This window comes from Phoca vitulina, unplaced genomic scaffold, assembly GCF_004348235.1.
Source record: "Phoca vitulina isolate PV1807 unplaced genomic scaffold, GSC_HSeal_1.0 scaffold4, whole genome shotgun sequence".
NCBI lineage: Eukaryota > Metazoa > Chordata > Mammalia > Carnivora > Phocidae > Phoca > Phoca vitulina.
The window spans coordinates 4852645-4874658 of NW_022589707.1; the positions used below are offsets into that span (position 1 = coordinate 4852645).

Below are 22014 nucleotides of genomic sequence, written 5' to 3' on the forward strand. Positions count from 1 at the left end.
ACCCACTCCACTTTGCTTCCCAAAGGTTTGTTTCCTCGCCTATAATCTAAGAATTCAACTAACCTCAGCTCGCATTAGGCTTCTATCCTGAAGTACCCTGAAATTCCGATGGGTCTTCTCCAAATTGCCTTCATTGTGTAGGTTTCTCCTTGCTTTTTCTTTCTGAAACCTGACTGCACTTTGGTCCTCTGCCAAACAGATTTCCACTAGTCCTCCAAGACTCAGTTATTTACTAATTCAGCAGACATCTCTTGAACATTCACTATATGCTTATTTATTCAGTCACACACTTTTATGTATTAGGAAACTAAAGCCTACTACATGACAGAAATGAAACTAGGTAATGATAGGTACGGCGGAGACAGACGCTACACTCACAGCAAGAGAGACTATGAGAGAAACCAACGATAATCGGTGGTCATACAAGTAAGTGCGGCATCGCAACCTGGGTAGGAATAAGAAGCAGAGGTATTTGGTGTAATCAGGAGGAGGATTTGGTATGATCTGGAGGTTATGAAATTCTTTTCTAGGCAAGTGATGGCTGAGTCGCTTTCTAGGAGAAGGAAATTTCACTTTGATAGGAAGGAGTGTTGCGTTGAATAAACTTAAAGGAAATTCCGGGAGCAAGAATATCTCTGGCACAGATTTCTATTATACTCCCAGACCCAGTTCTCTAGCTTGAGCTCCCTGGACAGCTTTGAATCTCCGTCCGCACGGGGTGCACGGGCGGGTTCCGACCACCAGGGGGCAGCCCTGCAACGCAGGAGCCGCGGTTCTCCGGGGCTGCACCCCACGACCTGAGCGGAGGGGCGCGATTCCACTCGACGAACCGTCGGCCGCGGCTTACGTTGCAGTTGGGCGTTATTTACCCCGAATCTGGTTTACTGGGAACTTGGCGTTTGCTTTCCGCACCAAGTGTGACAGCAACTTTGCAAACCTCCCTCTCGTACCCCGGAACCCTCGGAGGGCCTGAGAGAGCCGCTTTCGGCCCCGACCCCTGCAGATTGAGGACCCTCGCCTCCTGGGAGGACCAGCCGCGCACCCCGAAGGAGCCCCGCAAGCCGCGTCACCACCCCAAGTGCAACCCGTCGGGAGGACCCTCGCGGAGGCGACTCCTGGGCGTAGAGCCCCGCCGTGCTCCCTGCCCGCCCCGCCCCGAACCGCCCCGAACCGCCCCAATAGCCCCGCGCCCCGCCCCGCCGGCCTCTGGATCTCCCGCCGCGCTCTGCCCTCCGGACAGTCGCCGAGCCGCGTCTACAGGGTCACCCAGGCCTCCCGCTGCGCCCGCCAGCTCCACCTCCAGACCGCGCGCCGCGACGCGCCCTGCCCCACGCGCCCCGTCCAACCAGGCGCCCGGCCCAACCCCTCCGCCCAACCCCTGGACCGCCCGCTGCGCCACTGCAAAAATCCACACGCCCGGAGCCAGTGCTGAACATCCGACTACTGATCGTGAGTTTGCCAATCCGAGAGCGTTGCGGTTGGGGCAGGGACCGAGCACCTGGGCACGCTGGCGCGCCCCGAGGTGCCAAAAGCATGCCCAAGAACGTGCCCTCAGTCGGCGTGGTTCTCTCTTCTTAGGTCCAGGGTTTCGTTTCGTTTAGCCAGTCTGGTGCTACTTGCTGTTTGTCTCCAAACACGTTTCTTTGCCCCTTTGGACTTGAGAGTCAGGAATTTGGTGGGTGTGTGCACGGATGTGTGCGTGTCTGCGCGCGCGGGCACCTACTTCTAGAGAGTGGAAGTCAGAGTTCGGAGGAACTATTACTCATCTCCTGGGTTTTTTGGTCTGTTCTCCCGTTAAACTATAGAGGTCCACATTAGTAAAAGACTTCTTTCAAAGGTAGTTACCATGATGTTGACCTCAGGCGTCCTGACCTCTTTCGCTGCTTTTTCCCACTGCTACACCAGAAAGCTGAGATCACCCACATGCCCCATGATGCTCCATGTGGGTGTTGGTTCTCTTTTATGAATTCACTTTCCTGGGAGCATTGCTGAGAAACAAGTGGTTAGATGGGAAGAGAAGTTAGGGGGTGGAAAGGAGCTGGCCTTGTACAGGAAATACCGGGCAGGCTCAGGGATGCCAAGCCTGCTAGAGGTTTGTGGAGAATGTAGCAGGCAAAAAGTCTGGAAAACGGCAGAGAGCCCAGACCCTGGAGGCACTCAGCTTTTACCTTAAGGGGAGTGGATGCAATTGAAGGGTTTTTATTACGAAGAGAAGTGGGTAGGATGGCTTGAGGAAGATTGTGGGTGAGAATCCATCCTGGGACTAAAGCCAGATCCGTTTAGTGCAGATGTGACTACATACTGAGGGCACTGATGTTTGAGAGACCCCAGCGACAGACGATGAACAAAGTGAGGTAGGTGGCTGGCTGTGTATAGAAACAGGAGAGAGGAAGAAAGGGGGCAAAGGTAGAGGTGAGCTTTCGTGTCTTAGCTTCTTCCCCAAAGTAAAGCCTGCTACAAGAACTTGAGTCAGGTAGTGTGTTTGGGAAATGAGCCCAGAATGCCCGGTTGAGGACTTGGGCAGGGAGAGACCAGGAAGAAGGGAAAGGCAGTGAAGGGCACATGGCTGAGCTGTCTACCACCGTAGGCAGCTGGAGCTCAGCTCCTCCTGTGAGGAACTCCAGAACGCACGTGAGGTCCACCACCGTGGCATGTGTCCCTGACGCTCCCCACTTCCCCGGGTGCTGGCTCTCTGCCACTTCAGGGCTGTCCCTGTGCACCTGCCCAGGTGAGGAGGCATCCAAGCGTTCAGGAAATTCCTCCGTGGCGGCTGCTGAAGTCAGAGGTGGGCGGAGGGGAGTGGACAGGGGACCCAGGGCACGGCCCTTGTCACTTGGGGAAGCTAGAAAAGTCAGCATAGGGGCAGACCCTCGTGTTTCCTCAGAGCTCACTGTGTACTCACAACAGGGTGTTTTTCTATGCATTCTCTTAATCTTCAAAAACAGTCCTCCAAGGGGTGTATTATTCTCTTTTTATAAATGGGGAAACTGAGGCTTAAGTCATTTATCCAAGAGGAGCTGCTTTAAGGGAATAATGAGCTCAATTTTAGGCACACTGAATTTTAAAAGACCTCTGGAAACCACAGATTGCTACCCACAGGTCAGGGCAGGTGTATCAACTCATTTTGTCAAAACTATCCCCAAAAATGCAGTTTCTGAAAGGTCACCTGACCTTTTCGGCGACAGAGATGCAGTACAATACTAAGTCAACTCCTGCACACCGGCTCTCACCTCGTGCCAGGCCCTGCAGGACCCAGCCCCTCCCTCGGCCACTCAGGTCCTGCTCCGCCCTGCCTGGTACTCTCCAGCCTCCCTGCCCGGTGCTTCTTTGGGCTGGGTGTGCTCTTCCCCTTGCAGCACTTCAGAGCTCAGTTGCAATGTCAGTTCCAGCTTCACGGTCACGTCCGTATCTAGGCCTTTCCTGACGTGCAATCTAAATTCTCCAGTTGCTTGATAACACATCGCTAGTTTACTTTCGTAACAGTTATTAATTGCTGCATTTCATTTATTTGTTTCTCTACCTATTATTGTCCTTTCCCTTCTGAAACATCAGACTCATGAAAGTGGGGCCCTTGTCTGCTGTGTTCCTTGCTGCACCCCCAGTGGTTGGCACACAGTGGGGAACCCAGTAAATGGTTTTTGCTCGCATGCATGTAGTTGGTGTGTTTTCACTCGGTCCTTCATCAGTTCTGACCAAGCTGAGTCTTTGATTTTCTCTGCAGCAGCTAGTTGAACCATGGCGACAACTCCCGCCCTTGCTTTCGAAGCCCTCATGCATGGAGTGACCAGCTGGAATGTCCCCAAAGATCCCATCCCATGTGAACTGCTTCTTACTGGAGAGGCCTCCTTCCCAGTGATGGTGAATGACAAGGGCCAGGTCCTCATTGCTGCCTCCTCCTATGGCCGAGGCCGCCTGGTGGTGGTGTCCCATGAGGGCTACCTGCTGAATGCTGGCTTGGTTCCATTTCTTCGTAATGCGGTGGGTTGGCTCTGTCCCTCACCTGGGGCTCCCACTGGAGTGCACCCATCCCTGATGTCACTAGTAAGTATCCTGCAGGGCTGTGGGGTTCAGGCACAAGTTCAGCCAGAAGTGGGGGCCCCCGTGGGGGTTTACTGCATCGATGCCTACAATGATATGATGACTGCAGAGCTGATCCAGTTTGTGAAATGTGGAGGCGGCTTGCTCATCGGGGGCCAAGCCTGGCATTGGGCCAGTCAGCATGGTCCTGACAACGTGCTGTCCAGGTTCCCCGGGAACCAGGTGACAAGTGTGGCCGGAGTGTACTTCACCGACATCTATGGGGACACAGGCCGGTTCAAGGTCTCTAAGAAGATACCCAAGATCCCACTCCACGTCAGGTGAGTGGTATTTCCCAACAGGGAGTCTGACACGTGTTAACAATAGATCGATCTCCCTCTTCGATGAGCTTCCCTTTTTTTTTTTAAAGATTTCATTTATTTGAGAGAGAGAGCGAGCACGAGCCAGGGAGAGGGGCAAAGGGAGAGGGAGAAGTAGGCTCCCCACAGAGCAGGGAGCCCGACGTGGGCTTGATCCTAGGACCCCGAGATCATGACCAGAGCCGAAGGCAGATGCTTAACCAACTGAGCAACCCAGGCGCCCCCCCCCCTTTTTTTTAAGTAGGTTCCATACCTAGCGTGGAGCCCAACACAGGGCTTGAACTCACAACCCTGAGATCAAGACCTGAACTGAGATCAAGAGTCAGACACTCAGGGGCACCTGGGTGGCTCAGTCAGTTGAGTGTCGAACTCTTGGTTTCAGCTCAGGTTGTGATTTCAGGGTTGTGGGATCAAGCCCGGCATCGGAATCTGTGCTCAGCGTGGAGCCTGCTTGGTTCTCTCAATCACATGCTCAACTAACTGAGCCACCCAGGCGCCCCTGAGCTTCCATTTCAATACACGTGATTCTCCACTCTATTTTGGAACCACCACAAACCAAAAACAGGATAATTAAAATGCACCAAGGCCCAAAGGGGCCTGGGTTCTGACTGCTAGTCTGTCCTGTGGCCAAATAGAAAAGCTTATCTTATTCACCTCTCTGTCTCCCGTGTCTAGTGCCTGGGTTGGTGAGAGTGTGTATGGGTGTCTTTCAAACAGATGAAAGGACATTGATTTGTGTGAGCACTACCGTGTGCCAGGCCCCATTCAGCAGTCCAAGCCCAGCTACCTGCTCTATTATATTCCAGTGCAGAATTAAGCAACTGAGGGAACCTATAAATAAAAACTCTAGCAGGTGTTGATAAGAACTAATAGGAAAGTAAAGCAGGGTAAGTGGACAGAGTAATAAGGAAGGGAGTGGAGGGTATTTAGGGTTATCAGGGAAGGCTTATCAGTCAGGACTAACTGGTGTTTCAACAGAGAGACTTAATATGAGGAACTGACTAAGCAGGTGATGCAAGAGCTGAAAACCTGTATGAGAGACCACACGGTAACTGAGGGCTTAGCAACAGCTCGACCGACAGAGGGAGGTGGTAATGTCCCTGGAGCCTGGGGGTGAGTCACAGGGTGGACGCTGGTGCCATGCTAGGACTGTCTAGCAGGAGATGGGACCCCAGATGGAGGGCCTGTCTGTGGGACCTGGGGTCTCAGAGGAGACACAGTGATTGTCAGAAACACAGCCTGAAGAGCGAGACAGAGACCCTGGCTCCTTCTCTCTGCCTGCCTGCCTTCCGGCTTCTACCCATAGGATGGGACACAATGTCTGTTTCTCTCACCGTGATATTAGCAGTCATTAATCATCATTGCCTAGCCCTAGATCCGTTAATTCATTAGTGGTTATAAAATGGTAGGTTTAAAAGTTTTAGCATTTCTTTCATTTAGCATTTGGAATACTCCTATAAAAATGAACCTCCCTTCCTCCACTATTTGCTTGCCCTGTGGTTCAGTCTGCGTAGGGAAGGCAGGATAAATGCGGGATTCTCCCTCTCCTCCCCTTTTTAACCAGTTTTCGAAGCACTGGTTCGAGGGGATACCTAGAATCTTCCAGAGGTCTCCATTGTGAACTCATGGATTGAAATACTCACATAATAAATGTGTTTCATTTATTATCTTTATCAGTGCTACTGATGAAGTAGCTTTGTTGGTCATCTGATGTTTGGCCATCGTGAGCCTATTCACAAAACGTCTCCTGAACTCCTGAAATTTTTGACCCAACCTTAGTGGACTTCCTTGTTTCGGTCTCACGTTACACATTCCTGCCGCAGACCCAAGATCAGCCATTTCTCCAAGGAGCCTGCCCTTCTTTGAGTGTTAAATGGTGTTTAGGAGCCAAAGTCTGTTGAGGTGCTCACTGCTCCTGGGTTGATCATTGTTTCCAGGCCTTTTGAGTGGGCAGAGCTAAGAAGTATTTTTAAAAGATAAACACATCAAGAGTTCGTACTGATGCTTCAAATTCAACTTCTGGGCTACAGGGTTTTATTTCATTTCAGCAACCGTGTATCTGTCTCCTTTTTTCCCATGATGAAAAAGCCTAGCTCTGAAAGAAAGCAACTTAATGACTCATTGGCTTTATGCCACAACACACACCTAACAGTTGCGAAATAACAGTACTACCGCACAGTTAAAGATTATGTCCAGTTCCTTCCATCCTTATGATATATTTTATGAGGTATATAAAGTCAAATTACCATCCTTTAACGACACTTAGACTAGCCCTTCTCTTTGTGGTTATGCCACTGAGTGGATACACATGTAGATTCACTTGGATATTTTACTTTTGCTTTTGGGAGTTGCTTTTGTGAATTAATAATTATTTTATAATTATGTAACATAGCTATGTGTATCTAAAGTAAAATCTTAAGAAGCCAGTATTCTATCCCCTATTCCCTTTATATAATTTTCTTCTCTCCCTTTTAAAAAAAAAAATATCTTTACTCCACTGTTGGTTTATATATGAACGCATACATACACACTTGAAAAAGGTAATAGTATACTACACATACTTTCTCCACCTTGCTTTTTTACTTAACATTACTTTCTGGGGGCGCCTGGGTGGCTCAGTCAGTTGAGCATCTGCCTTCGGCTCAGGTCATGATCCCGGGTTCCTGGGATGGAGCCCCGTGTCGGGCTCCCTGCTCAGCAGGGAGTCTGCTTCTCCCTCTCCTTCTTCCCCTCCCCCCAGCTCGTGCTCTCTCTCTCGCTCTCTCTCTCGCTCTCTCTCACTCTCTCACTCTGCTCTCTCCCCCTCTCAAATAAATAAATAAAATCTTTAAAAACACATAATTTTCTGGATGGCTCCATAATAGCCTATAGATATGCACTACATATTTTATTACACTGAAATGTATAGATGCAATGTAGTTTATCCAGTTAATTTTTAATGACAGACATTCGAGTTTTTATTATTTAAATTTTTTTTCCAGTATTCTTACTATTACATCTATACTACAATAAATGCCTATGTGCATATGTCTTCATATTTTTGCCATATCACTGGAAATGGAATTGGTGAGTCAAAGGAGAACTGCAAATGTAATTTCTGCTAAACATTACCAAATTCCCCAGAATTGGGTTCCCCATGAACCCAACTCAAAGACGGACACAGTGTACAGGAAGTTTACTAGGAGGGATTCTCCAAATCAGTGCCTATGGGGGAAGGGAAGTTGGAAGGGTTGGACAGCAGAAATTGGGCCATGAGGCAGATATTTAGTAGCAAATATTTTTAATGGTATTTTCACTATTAAGTAAAACACTGGGAAAACTCTAAGTGTCTAATAAATGGAACACTGCTTAAATTATTATGGTATATCTTATTCTTCAGGTCCTTAAAGACTTACTACTTAAAGGAATGAGAAAATACTCATAATACAATAGACAGAATTAAGATATAAAGCTATATTCAAATGATGCCAAATTTGTTAAAACATGTACATATATAAGTAGAAGAAACACTAGAAGGAAATAAAACAAAGTATTAATAGTGTATCTCTAGGGATAGGTGATTATTATTTTCATCTTTAAGCATTTCTGTAATCTCCAAATTTTCTGTAATTATAACCTGAAAAAACTTTTTTTATATTACTTTTCTGCCTTTTTTTAACAAATTCTTAAACGATAGAAAAAAATGTCCTCAAATTACACCCTGATATCTTTCTTTAACCTCACATCTTCTATTGTTTTATTAATTTGGCAACAAAATGGATAAAGAAGCAAATTTCCTTAACATACCAATTTTCCTTCCCTCTTTCTAGTACCTGTCCATTCTTTCATTCATCTAAAATGTATTTCAGGGCTTCTGGCTGGCTCCAACTCTTGATTCCAACTCAGGTCATGATCTCAGTCATGAGATCAAGCCCCACAACAGACTCTTGCTGGATGTGGAGGCTGCTTAAGATTCTCTCTCCCCTCTCCCCCACCCCTCCCGCCATGCATGCACACTCTCTCTCAAAATAAATAAAAATTAAATAGATGATAGATAGATAGATAGGTAGGTAGATAGATAGATAAAATGTATTAAGTGCCTGTTAAGTTCCAGACACTATTTTGGGCACTGGGCTTAGAGTGGTGTTTAACTATAGTTTATATAGTTTATTATAGTAGTGTTTAGTCTATACTTGAATGACCAACAGAATTGCTGGGAATGTTCAGGTAATGTATGAAAATAACTCTTCCATGTTATCGGCATTCCTTATTTGTAAAACTTTCACTGAAATAACAATATGACATTGAAGTATCTGAATATGTTTAGTTTCTCATTATGTCCCCAACAAAATCTTGACCTTCCGTAACCTTTCTGTAACTTCCATCACATCCATCATTTTTGCTAGTTGTGATTGTGTACTGCTATTCTGTATTTGTTTAAAACCATTTTTCTATTTTTTAGAAATAATCTTTTTAATGAGAGTTTTTACTTACAGTAGATGTGCCATAGTTTGTTTAACTGTGTCCTTTTGTTGAGTACTTAGGCATTTTCTAGTTTGGGTATTTCAGGAGGAGCTGTAGCTGATACATCAACCACACACATCTTAAAGTATTTTAGAAATCCCCGCAAATTCAAAGACCATAAGTGTAACATTAGGTTTCTTGTCTTATAAAATTTCAAGAGATTTGCAAATCCAGTTATTCAAAAAAATAACATTGGCAGTTTGATGGCAAAGTTATTTTTAAACCCTGGTTTTCAAATTTCTCTTCCTACTCTGGATCTTCCCTCAGCTCTTGAAAAGCCCATTCATTCTCCTTACTCAGCTTCAGCTCAAACGCCCTCCTCAGACGAGTCCTCCCTGATGACCCTGTTGAATCTAGGACTGACCTGCCAGTGTCACTGTTCCCCATTTATGGCCCACACATCAGTGATCCCAATCTGTACATCATATCCCACCTGTGCACTTGCTAGTGCCCGCCCAGCCCGCCAGAGCATAAAGCTGCATGAATGCCTTGATCTTGCCTGTCCTGTTTGCTGCCTTATTCTCAGTGCCCGCTGTGTAAAACACAGTAGGGAGCAAGAGATATTTGTACACCATATAAATTAATGAATACATAAGTGAGTACACATCCAAAACCATAAAAAAGAAAGGGTGGTCTAGTATGCTAGTGTTAACCCCACAGTTAACTTCAGGTTAAGGAATGTTCCGCCAGGGGAGCTTAGCCAAAAACTGAGCGGAAGCTGGCGGACCAGGTCAGCTCTAAAGTCTAAGAAGGCCCTATTACTTTAAGCCCAGGCCCTCAGCTCAGATTCCTTCCTCCGTCACCTGGCATCCCCTTAGAGGTTTTTAGGGAAGTTTTCTGCCAGCAAATGGTCAAATGCTACTGGAGTGACCCAGCAGGTTTGCTAACTTCAAATTCCTGCTGGAGACATGAAATACTCTGTCTGCCAAGGGGGGGGGCATTCTCTAAAAACCAACAGAAGATACTCTCCGTGTCCTGTCCCCAAGGGCAAGAGCTGACTGCACACCTATGCTTATAAAGCTGAGGAGGACACGGCACTCGCTTTAATATGCAAAGTCAGATCCAAAGGTACTCACTGCTTTTATACCAAGACACAGAAGAGTATAGTGAAAACAGTATTCCTAGGACAACAGCTCAATACATTTACACGTGGTGTAACCTATATGGTCTAGAATATATCAGGAACTGCTCACATCAAAGTAAACATATGCTAGCAGCTTATGCATCTCTTGAAGATTTCATGTTCAGTCATGTGATCCTCACCACAATCCTGAAGAGTTTCCAGGTAAAGATTGTGTGAAATGAGGCTAGATCCTGGAGTTGCCCTCTCCACCAATCTGACCAAATGAATGAAAAATGCTAAGTCATGAGCTGAACGCGGGGGTTTCGAGACTGACAGGTGAGTGATGTGTGGCCGGTATGCGGCATCGCCTGACCCCACCCCCCACCCCAGATGCAAGAAAGAAGTGGAAACCACAAATCCAAGAACTAGCATTAATGCCTTCTCGTGTTCTCGAAGAATGAACGCATTGGGTGAGATTAAACACAAGTACAAAAGCAGCAAAGCTACTTCAGGGTTTGGTGGAGGCAGAAAAGGATGTTGGAGCTGCTGTCTTCCCTGCACGGCGGTGGGTGGAAGCCCTCGGGCGTGCTCCTCCCCTGTGGGTGGAGTAGGCCTAGCCTCAGCGCCCCAGAGAGTGGAGGGCCTAGCCCCCAGCAAGGACAGCAGTAGGCTCAGGTGACCCTTGCCCTTCTGTTCGTGCTACAAACCTCTGGCGACAAGAAAGTGGAAAGCAGAAATATATCAACTTCCATGTTATCTGGGAAGATAGATAGATGTGGGGTGTGTGTACAAACAAACGGGTCCTGGGTAAGTTAGAAAGCCTAGGAAGGAGAGAACTATTGCAGAACATGGAAAAGATCTGCCGACGCTAATCAGGAAGAAATCCATTTAATAACTCTATAAAAACACTAGCAAGTTTGAAAGGGAAGTGTAAGAGAGACAGACATTTAGTATGGAAAGACAACAGAATTAGTCATGCCTGGAAGAAACACATGACCCAGTGAACAGAAGCAGATTCCTTGAGAATGGTTCAAGCCATGAAAAGTTCTATTTAGAGCTTTCTAAAAATACACGTTAAATAAAACAAGCAACAGAGTGAGATGAAAAGGAGGATTTCAGAGCAAAGAAAACAAATTAAGAACCAAACACCTCAGGAAAAATAAGCCAGTTAGGCACCAGGAGGAATAGGATAGGCGAGGCCAGGCAGGGTGTGATGAAGGGGACAGTGGCTCACTTCACACTGAGCCTTCTTGTCTTTGCTGTCATGACTGGGAGGGCTCTTTAAGCTGCATTCAGAAAGGCCTTTCCCCGTATCTCCTGCCTGCTCAGGTGTGATGAGGGAGCAGAAGGCAAGCTGAGGACAAAGCACACGCTGCCTCCCCACTCCCAGGTGGCATCTGTCTGACATTCCTCAGGCCCTCCTGCCTGCCCTAAAACTAAGGAAAGGGAAAAACAAATGGTTAACTAATAGAGATCTCAGTCCAACAGGACTGAGTCCCCCTCCGTTTACAAATGTCTTAACGATTTACAAGAAAAAAAGCATTCTTATCAATAGCCTAACTTCCAGAAGGAAACTCCCAGCTGTCTTAATGTTAATCATTTACCAGAAGGAAAAACAACCTTGACAATGGCAAGTATCTCGTAGGTCCTCTTGAGCTTATGACATTTCTTGTGAAAACCTCTTTTTTCTCTTACTTCCCCCAACTCCAAGTATATAATCAATTGCTTTTCACAACTCCAGTGCCGCTCTTTCTACCCACGGGTCCTGTCCCCGGTGCCTTAATAAAACCACCTTTTTGCACCAAAGACGTCTCAAGAATTCTTTCTTGGTCATGGGCTTTGAACCCTGACATCTCTCCTACATCAGTCCGGTGTCTTTCCTGCACACCAACACTTCTCAACTTCCCTCCTTCCTCAGTGCCTCCTGCACTGTTAGCTCTGAAGAGACACGTGTTTCCTTTTTCATAGATGCTGTACTGTTTGCACCTTCACATCTATCTATCTATTTATCTATCTATTTTAAAGATTTATTTATTTATGTGAGAGAGAGGAAGGCGGGGGGGCAGAGGGAAAGAATCCCAAGCAGCCCAGTGTGGGACTCTCCTGATCCCAGGACCTTGAGATCATGACCTGAGCTGAAACCAAGAGCCAGACGCACAACTGACTGAGCCACCCATGCGCCCCAACCTCACATCTATCTAAAGCCTCCTTTGCACAACCTATATGTGTTGCTTGCCACATACCCACTTGTGGGCTTAACCCAAAGACTCAATAACTGAAGGAGAGTTTCCGCTGTGTGGACAACTTTGGCTTTAGAGGCAAACCATAAGTGGGCTTAATCCAAAGACTCAGAGTTTCTGCTGTGTGGACAACTTTGGCTTTAGAGGCAAACCACCCTGGATTGGCTTCCCGTTCCCACCAGTTATTAGCTGAGGACCATGGAGCAAGCTGCCTAACTTTTCTAAGCCTCATTTGTAAAGCAAGAATAATGTATCTCAGGTTTATCATAACTATTAAGAGAGATAATCCATGTGTAAACGCCTAGCGTATATTACACCTCATTAAGTAGTAGCTACTTTAATTATTTTTCAGACTTCAATGTTGTAAATAGATAGTATACAAGATTTTAAATATTGGTAAAAAGATGTCTGAGATCATTAATATTGCCCTTAAAAGATTGTCAGTCTGTTGAGAATTACTTGGTGTCCCATCTACTATGATCTACTATGCTTGCCCTTCCTTACTTCCTTCATTTTTCTTTTGAGAAACATCCCATCTTTTTACAAAAAAATATTTCTAAAGGAATTCAAGCTTACTGTGAAAACATACAGACAACAGAGAAATATATAGAGGAGAATGGCAGGTTGTCTTCCATCCCACACCGCCATCCCTATTCTCATGCCTCTGGACTCAGAAGCTGGATACAGATCATCTAATTTGCTCTTCTGTGCATGTGTGTGAGCTGAAAATTGGTGTTTTATTTAACGTATCCTGTTTGAGAAAGTCTGCTTTTTCTGTATATTTATGCCACAAATTAGTGGAATATGGCATTCTAGGCTCTCTGTTGTCCTCAGAGTCTGGGAGAATATTGCCCCATTGTCCTCTGGTTCTAATCAAGTGTGTTTTCATTCTGCTCGAATCATCTCTATCCTCTTTTTTTTTTTTAATGTAACTGATCCACTGGATGCTGAGAGAGCCATAACCATCCCAAACTCGATTATGAGTTCATCAAATTTTAATTTGCTTTGTAGCAGTTTTTGCTTTCAGTGCTTTGTTCTTAGGGCCCTAAAAACCAATGAAAATTATATCTTTGGTGAAGTGTAATAACTTTTACCCATGAAAAATATTCATCTTTGTGTATTTTAATTCTTTCCTCTTTGAATTCAGTTGCATCTCATATTAATACTGGCACTTCTGGTTTCTTTTTGCTGTGTTTTTCAGATACAGCTTTGTTGATATATAGATTTCCGCACTTTCAGTCCTTCTCCGTGTCAGCTTCAAGTCTGTCTTTTACAAGCAGCTTATACCAAGATGTTCTTAGCTCAATCCAAGAGCCTCTGTCTTTTGATATAGAAATTTAACCCATTCATATATAGTGATAACTTCAGTGTATTTCTTGCTCTTGTCTTCTTTCTTATTTTGTTTTTATGCTTTCTTTGTTTCTTTCTGCATTCTTTCTTAAGTTTTCTCTATTCCTTAAATTCCCCAACACATTTGTAGATTATACATTTTATCTCTATTTTTCCAGCAGTTACCTTAACATTTTAAATTTAATTTTTAATTTTTAATTACCCGAGAAATTACATTCGTACATTCTCCTGATTTGAAAAAAAAAAAAAAAAACCAATGAGGCTAAAGCTCTTTTGACCATCTCTTTCAATACCAACCCTGTCTCTCTATTCCACAATCCAAAAGTTTATTGTGGCTTAACCCTAACTTTTTTGACATTTACATTGACATATATTAACTTTGTTTTATTTTTGTCTTACATAAACTGCATCACCAAGTTCTGCTATTAGAATTTTTTTTGCTCAGCAGAATGTTCTGGACACCTGTCCACATTAATTCGCATGCATCTATCTGTTGTTTTTAACTGATAAACAGCAAGCCATGGTATGATTGATGCCAATTTTTTATTTGCTCCTCCTTTATGCTGAAGAGAAATTAAGGAGAAACTGTACAAGAGGTACTTTTTTCAATAATGTTTTGCTACTTGAATAAACTATTTTTTAACAACGTTTGATTTTTATTATGAGAAATAAAGTTTTATAAAGCTAATTAAAATTGTGTATAATCCCACTAGGCAAGATGGTCACTGAAGACATTTTGAGAAATATTCTTTAGATTCTGCTTCTATGTCTGATTTTATGTTTTCTACTCGTTTTTGGTTTTGTTTTTGATGGTTCATTTCACAAAATTTAGCTTATTTAGGGCACAGTATCTTGGAATCTGATTTTGAAATTTTTTCCATTAAGCATTTTCCAATATTATCTAATAATTATTTCAATTACCATATGGTACGCCATCTATAGTTAACTGTAACTTATTTAACTAATCTCCCATTGTTTGACATTTAGAGTATCTACGAATTGGTAAAAAAAATCTTGATGGGCACCTGGGTGACTCAGTTGGTTAAGCATCTGCCTTTGGCTCAGGTCATGATCCCAGGGTCCTGGGATCAAGTCCTGCATCGGGCTCCCTGCTCTGCAAGGAGTCTGCTTCTCCCTCTCCTTCTGCTGCTCCCCCTGCTTGTGCTCCTCCCCCCCCCCCCCCCCATAAATAAGTAAAATCTTTAAAAAAAAATCTTGAAATACAAACTTTTTCTGAATTTATTACACTTAGACCATTTCTTAATAAAAGTGGTAAATCTCATCAGATTTAAGTGAGAATTTTAAAAGAGTGTGTGTTTGCATATATCTTTAAGTGCAGTATTAAACAATTTACTTATGTTTCTAGCTCAGAGCTAGCAATTCGATGTTTTCACAGCTTTTTTTTTTTTTTTTTTGGCAAAAAATTAGCTCTGAGAAATGTAGAAGTAGGACTACTTTCTCTAGGGATGGACTGTTTTTTCCTAACTTGTTTATATGTGTAATTACTTAAAAAGACATGAAAGTCAAGCCAGAATATCCACCACTCAGTTGACTAGCATGGGAAGAATTCCTGGAAGGGTTTACTTGGAGAATGTGGACTTTAAGATGTGCCACTAGCACACTCCTCAGTATCTCATCAAGTCTGTGACCATGTCAGTTATAAGAAGCACCAGTATCTTGTGTGTCACAAAGTAAGAGCAAACACTGCCAATTAGACAAGGTTATGCCATCAGTTAGTTGTTAAAAGGTGGAAAAATCTGCCTTGGACTCAATAAAGTAAATGGCATCACATCCTCCAATCCTAGCCGTTATTAGTGAGAACGAGAGGGCCGTGAACGAGGTCGTCTGTGCACCCCCACACAGATTTCCCCATCCAGTGAGCTTGTTTCAGTGCTTCTTTGACTTGACTGTAGCCCCTCTGTCCCCCTGTCACTTTGCAGGTGTGGGGATGATCTCAGGCAGGATCAGCAGCAGCTCCTGGAAGGGATCTCAGAGCTGGACATCGAGACGGAAGGAGTCCCCTCGCAGCTGCTGGTGCACGGGGCCCTCGCCTTCCCTCTGGGCTTAGACGCCTCGCTCGGCTGCTTCCTGGCAGCTGCCCGCTATGGCCGGGGCCGGGTGGTCCTGGCTGCCCATGAGGCCATCCTCTGTGCACCCAAGCTGGGGCCCTTTTTGCTCAATGCTGTGCGCTGGCTGGCCAGAGGCCAGACGGGCAAATTGGGGGTGAACACACATCTAAAAGACCTGTGTGCCCTCCTGTCAGAGCGTGGCCTGGAGTGCAATCTGCAGCCCCATCTGACGCATGACTTGCGTGTCTACTGCTGTGTGGCTTACAGTGACCAGGAGGCTAAGCAGCTGCAGGAGTTTGTGGCCGAGGGTGGGGGCTTGCTGATCGGGGGCCAGGCCTGGTGGTGGGCCTCCCAGAACCCGGGCCGCTCTGCTTTGGCTGGTTTCCCCGGTAACGTTATCCTCAACGGCTTAGGCCTCAGCATCCTAGCTCAGACCCTCGACGCAGGCTGTTTCCCTGTCCCTACCCCCGAGATGCGGGGCTACCACTTCCGCAAGGCGCTGTCTGATTTCCAGGCTGCACTGAGCCATGGGGCTGGGAACTTGGAAAAGCACTGGCTGGCAAAGCTGGGAGCCGATGGCGCAGCCTTCCTACAGATCCCTGCAGAGGGGGTCCCCACTTACATATCCTTGCACCGACACCTGAGGAAGATGCTGCGTCTGTCAGGCCTCCCAGCTGTGAGCCGGGAGCACCCTGTGGCTGGTGACTCCTTGGAGGCCGCACTGCTCTGCCTGGCCACGGAGCTGGCACACTCTGGGACTGACTGCTCCCAGCTGGTGCAGGAGCTTGGAACCTGGACCTGCAGCTCAGGACACCCCATCACTGTGGAGATCGATGGGAGCAACCCAGGTACAGAGTGAGGGGTGCGGCCAGAGCATCAGAACCCGGGGGAAGGTGGGGTTCCCGGGCTCACAGGACACTGCGGGTGCTGAAGCTCGGGTGGGCCAGCTTCACTGTCTGTCGTGTCCTGTTGGGAAGACGGGGTTGGGGTTCTGCTGAGGGTTTTGGAGGGATGCATGCCGGAAGCATGGATGAGTTGAGGGAGGCGGGGCAGGGGCTGTGCCTCCAGGAGGGGCTGTGGGGCTCCAGGTGCCGCAGAGGCAGGTGAGTGACGAACTCAGCCTTTCCTATGGCTTTTGTCAGGCCACTGTGACGCCTGGGTGAGCACCGGGCTCTACCTCCCAGGGGGACAGAGTGCAGAAGTCTTACTGTCTGAAGCCGCAGCCTCTGCCGGCCTGAAGGTAAGGCCAGAACCCCCACTGCCGACACCCCAAACCACAGAGCCACCTCCTTGTCCTCAGCTCTCAGCAGTTCTACCAGGAAGCCAGGAAGGGACTATTCTGCCCATTTCACAGATTTCACAGACGAAGCAGCTCAATTTCAGGGAGCCTAAAGGAGGGACTGAATGCCAGAGCTAATTTCAGATACTTGAACCTAAGCCCCTGGATTTCCACGTGGGGTGATTTTACCCCTTCCCCCCACGGGGATATGAGGGGGGCCAGGAGCACCTGTCACATCCTCAGGACTTCACCTGCTTGGCCAACAGCACAGAGCCTTTCTGCGTTGTACATCATTACCTGGACACCTGAAGGGTGTGCTTCATCTGACCACAAAAATAGGCCCTAGAGGCAGAATTAAAATTGTCCTGCCTCACCTCTGAGGGTCACTTCCTGTTACAGGGTGACTTCTGTGTCAGCCTCCTTTCTGGAGCTCGCTTACATGAAACCTAAGAAAAGCAACCCCAGGACTCTGGACAAAACAGCCCTCAACCCACCTGACCAGGAAGGGGAGCCCTCGACAAAGGGGGAAGTGAGAATCAGTCCTCCCCACTCAGGCCAGATCCCGCCGCCTCTAGATGGGTGGTCTCCTGTCTGTGTACAAAGGGTCACCAGTATCCCCTCTGGCTCCTCCTGGCTTTGGAATCACCACACTGGTGTAGGTCCTGCCACAAGAGCCCGGACTCCACCTGGTACAGAGGCTCCGCGGGGCCCTAGTCAGTATCAGCCTCAGGATTATCCCGCCTGGTCTGTCTGGTGACAATCCATCGTAAAGCTGTTTAAATCCCTGGAAGAATGGTTCCACATACCTTTCAGTCCCGATGACTTTTGGGGTACTAAAATGTCATAGGTTTCCATGCATAGCTCATCGAAGGAAGCTGGTGTTTTTCTAGTACCTGCCATTCACCCATCACACACACAGCACCCCCCCACACACGCACCATAGGGACCTAGTTCCTCCTACACATGGTGGAATCACCTCCCCAGGTACAGATTGGCTGCCACACTGATAACTTGGCCAAGGCCAGCAAGCTGTCTCGAGCTCCTGTGGTGACTCATCAGTGCTGTATGGACAGGACCATACGATCCATCTCCTGCCTCTGGGGTGGCCTTCTCTATGTCATCGTGCCAAAGGGCAGCCAACTGGGCCCCATATCTGTCACCATCAAGAGGGCTGTGCCTGCCCCGTACTACAAGCTGGGTGAGTGGACTGAATGCTGAGGGAAGAGGGGGCGCTGGGGATGCCACCCTAGTTATGGGCCAGTTGCTAAGGAAGGGTAGGGTAGGGAATGGCGGACAGAAGGGGGGAAGAACTGTTCAAGATGTAAGCAGAGGTGGGAGCTATGGAATACCATGTCCATTGAGACTTCCGGCAGAATCAAGAGGCCAGTCCCTCACTTCATAGCATGTAGACCCACATGTTAATAGTTCATTATTTCAGTGTCCTCCGGGAGTTCAAGATAAGTTGGGGAAATGGGTGACAGGCCCACAATATTTATTCCCAGGTAAGACATCTCTGGAGGACTGGAAGAACTGCATCCAGGAGAGCCCGGCTCCCTGGGGAGAGCTGGCAACAGACAACATCATCCTGACGGTGCAGACTGCAAGCCTGCGAGCCCTGGAGGACCCCGAGCCGGTGCTCCGCCTCTGGGACGAGATGATGCACGCGATAGCCCAGCTAGCAGCCCGGCCTTTCCCTTTCTGCTGTCCCGAGAGGATTGTTGCTGATGTGCAGATCTCAGCTGGTGCGTGCTCCTAGTCAGTGGATGCCATTTACTCATTCTTTTGTCTTTTTTAATGCCCCATATGTGAAAGGCATAATCTCACCAGTAAAGGAAAAAAGACATAACAGACGCAGACCTTGATGGGGGTGCAAAGATGTTCCCATATGAAAAGGTGAATTATTTACATCTACAAGGGGAGATTTCACAGGATGGTAAAACAATCTCAGAAAAAAAATGCTACTAGGAGTTCACAGATAGCAATGAGCCATCTCTTCATTGTTTCAAGGAGAAACAGCAATATTCCTTCAAACAGACGTCAGAGTTGGCAATGGAAGGAGAGTAAGGAAAGTTTATGTTAAGTATTGACTGGTTTACATGAAAGAAAAATAAGGAAACGTGTTTCTGACATAGAGAACATTCCTTTGGACCTCAGTTTTCTTCTCTTTAAAAAAGGAGAAGATTATCTCTGCTAAAGAGCATAAATCTGTACAACGGTGGCTTACATGGCAGAAGGACTGACATACCTGCAGCCTCAGGGATCTCAAATCCAGACACAGGACATAGTGTCACAGACCCACACGATAGGAAACTCACACAAAATGAAGCACTGAACCATAGTAAGAATGGCTATGTAAAGTATATTCATCTTGTTCAGGGCCAGAGCGGGGAGGAGGGCATAACCCTGGCATGAAAGGCTGGGAAGGGGGCTGGGGACTGTTCAGTTTCTGACCAAGCAGAGCAAGCCATCTACTTTCTAATCAGCATGGAGATTCTGGCATTACTGGGGGCAGCCAGGATGGTGAGGAAAAGTTACCCAGCGGAGAGGCATGAAGGGAAATGGTTTGGGTGCCCCCCACCTCCGCCATGCCTCATCTCTTCCTTCTGCATTCCCAGGCTGGATGCACTCAGGATACCCCATCATGTGCCACCTGGAGTCGGTGCAAGAGCTCATCGATGAGGCAGGCATGAGGAGCACGGGTGTGTGGGGACCCATCCACGAGCTGGGTCACAACCAGCAGCGACAAGAGTGGGAGTTCCCACCACACACCACTGAGGCTACCTGCAACCTCTGGTCTGTCTATGTGCATGAAACGGTCCTGGGCATCCCCAGGGCTAAGGCCCACCCTGCTCTGAGCCCTCCAGAACGAAAGAAGAGAATCATAACGCACCTGGGAAAGGGAGCGCCCCTGCATGACTGGGATGTGTGGACAGCTCTGGAAACATACCTACAGGTACGGAGCAGAAAGGCAGGGAGGTGAGGGCCCGCAGACCCCTCCATCATGTAGCATCCTTGGACCCCCTTCGCCACCCCCTCCAGCCTGGGCATGGGGGACCTGACTGCATAGTGGGACTTCTCTGAGCCTGAGGAAATAACACCTGCCCCAGGCCCCTTGTACTTTGTGATGTTAAGTAAGAGGAAATGAAAAGTATTCTGGAAACCAAGTAGAGAAACTACAGCTTACTGTTCTACCGGTCATGAGCAGAAGTTCTGAGTTAGTCATTCCTGAGGTTGGAGCCCAGCGCTTCCACTCACTGGTTTTGACTATGGTCTCGTAATAAGTGCTCCAGAAGTGGGTGTTGTTTTGTTGTGCTTTGTTTCTCTTCACCTTAGTTTTGTGGATCAAGTGAGTGTTGCATCCCTTCGTCCCTTTGTGATACCAGCAGTGTGTCTCCAGGACAACTGCATAACAAGAGGCTTTTTAAGAGATAACTGTTGTCAAGGTTCTCTGACTCCAGTCATCCCACTTGAACCTGAAATGTTCTTAGAATGAATAAATGAATAACCAACCAACCCAGTGGGAGAATACCAAAGTCCTGAAGCAGGTGGGCTTCCTGTGAAATATGCACAAAGCCCTGTCCTCTCCCCCAAACTGCTCTGAACATTAACATTTCCGAGTTGTCAAAGCTGTTCCCCAGATGTCATCTGTCCTTAGGTTTTACACCCCAGAGTCAGAATTCTCCTCCACAAAAGGGCGAGTGGTCTGGGACACCCCAGGATCCCTGCTCATTCTAGACCTCTATTATCTTAGCTGACAAGGGCCTCCTGGCTGTGGCTTTCAGGTGGGCTGCCCCTCCGTGAACAGGAGTCACTCTCTTTTTGAGCCCCTTGTGATATGCCTGCTTCTTCCTGTTTTGCCCCAAAGGGAGTGCTCCACAGAGCAAAATCATAGCCTTGAAAATAGTTACAGATCTGAAATGGCTGTATAAAAACAGGGATTTTATTATGTCTGCAAAGTGTTGGAAGTTCCCAGCCTTTAGGGTCCCAAAGGCCAAACATGTGAGATATAAGGGTTTCCCATCTCAGTCAGGCTCAGACCCGTCTGATGCCTAGGAAAACATTTAGTATCTGGGAATATAATTTTTTTAAATTAGAGATAATTATAATAATTCATTTGTTGAATATTTATGCCTTTTCAGGTATTAGCTTCCCTGTGAAGTCCCGTACTAAATAGAAGGGTTATAGGTTTTGTGGCCAAGAGGTGGAGTGAGCCAATGGGATTGTATTTATGTGCAAGGGTAGGGTAGGGACACAGAGGCAAATCATAGGAGGGAAGCTCATGAATGATCAAGGGGAAGGAATCACTATAACTGAAACACACTTTGAACGTGCAAGTTGCAGGTACTTCCACAAACTGGTTCCTCATCCTGTCCCTTCTCTCTCTTCTCAGCTCCAGGAGGCCTTTGGGTGGGAGCCATTCACCCAGCTCTTTGCTGAGTACCAAACGCTTTCTGGCATCCCCGAAGACAAGGATGGCAAGATGAATCTGTGGGTGAAGAAGTTCTCTGAAAAGGTGCAGAAGAATCTGGCTCCATTCTTTGAGGCCTGGGGCTGGCCTGTCCAGAAGGAAGTGGCGAACAGCCTGGCCTGTTTGCCTGAGTGGCAGGAAAACCCCATGCGGGTGTACATGCATCCTCAGAAGTAAACGATGGCAGCAAGGTGGTGGGGGAGAGGCAGTTAAGTCATAAGACAAAATGATACCAACGTTCTCAGGAAAATGCCTTTGTTACTGTTCCCCTGTTTATACTGTTGCTCTCACTGACTTGTTTCACCATCCTAATCCTCCAGCAGAGGATCTTACATCTGCGCATTAAGGTTCTGCAGGCTCTCGGCTCCTACTTTTGACCAACAGTTCTTTTTTTTTTTTTTTAAGATTTTATTTATTTGAGAGAGAGAGCACAAGAGAGTGAGCATGAGCAGGGGGAAGGGCAGAGGGAGAGAGAGAGAAGCAGACTCCCCGCTGAGCAGGGAGTCAGATCATAACCTGAGCCAAAGGTAGATGCTTAACCGACTGAGCCACCCAGGTGCCCCTTGATCAACAGTTCTAAAGACTATGGGTTACCATAATAATCTGATATCACTCCCTCACCCCTGCTAGCCCTGAACATGGCTG

The 22014-nt window shown here is 47.0% G+C and overlaps 1 protein-coding gene across 1 annotated transcript; it reads left to right on the plus strand.

Moving 5' to 3' along the window:
• The first annotated feature begins 3735 nt into the window (after window positions 1-3735).
• LOC116630405 (TRPM8 channel-associated factor 2-like) lies at window positions 3736-21651 on the plus strand. Its single transcript, XM_032401142.1, has 7 exons — window positions 3736-4358; window positions 15494-16470; window positions 16765-16862; window positions 17886-18099; window positions 18404-18643; window positions 19517-19854; window positions 21292-21651. Exons 1-7 carry the CDS (start codon window positions 3736-3738, stop codon window positions 21544-21546), a joined length of 2745 nt encoding a protein of 914 aa, XP_032257033.1. The 3' UTR covers window positions 21547-21651.
• Window positions 21652-22014: the final 363 nt, after the last annotated feature.

What these genes read in the sequence shown, in the direction of transcription:
- LOC116630405 (XM_032401142.1), top strand. Translation starts at nt 3,736, where the DNA reads ATGGCGACAACTCCCGCCCTTGCTTTCGAAGCCCTCATGCATGGAGTG. An exon ending in AAGATCCCACTCCACGTCAG is followed by an intron (nt 4,359 to 15,493) that starts GTGAGTGGTATT and finishes GTCACTTTGCAG; the next exon opens with GTGTGGGGATGATCTCAGGC. An exon ending in TGCCCCGTACTACAAGCTGG is followed by an intron (nt 18,100 to 18,403) that starts GTGAGTGGACTG and finishes ATTTATTCCCAG; the next exon opens with GTAAGACATCTCTGGAGGAC.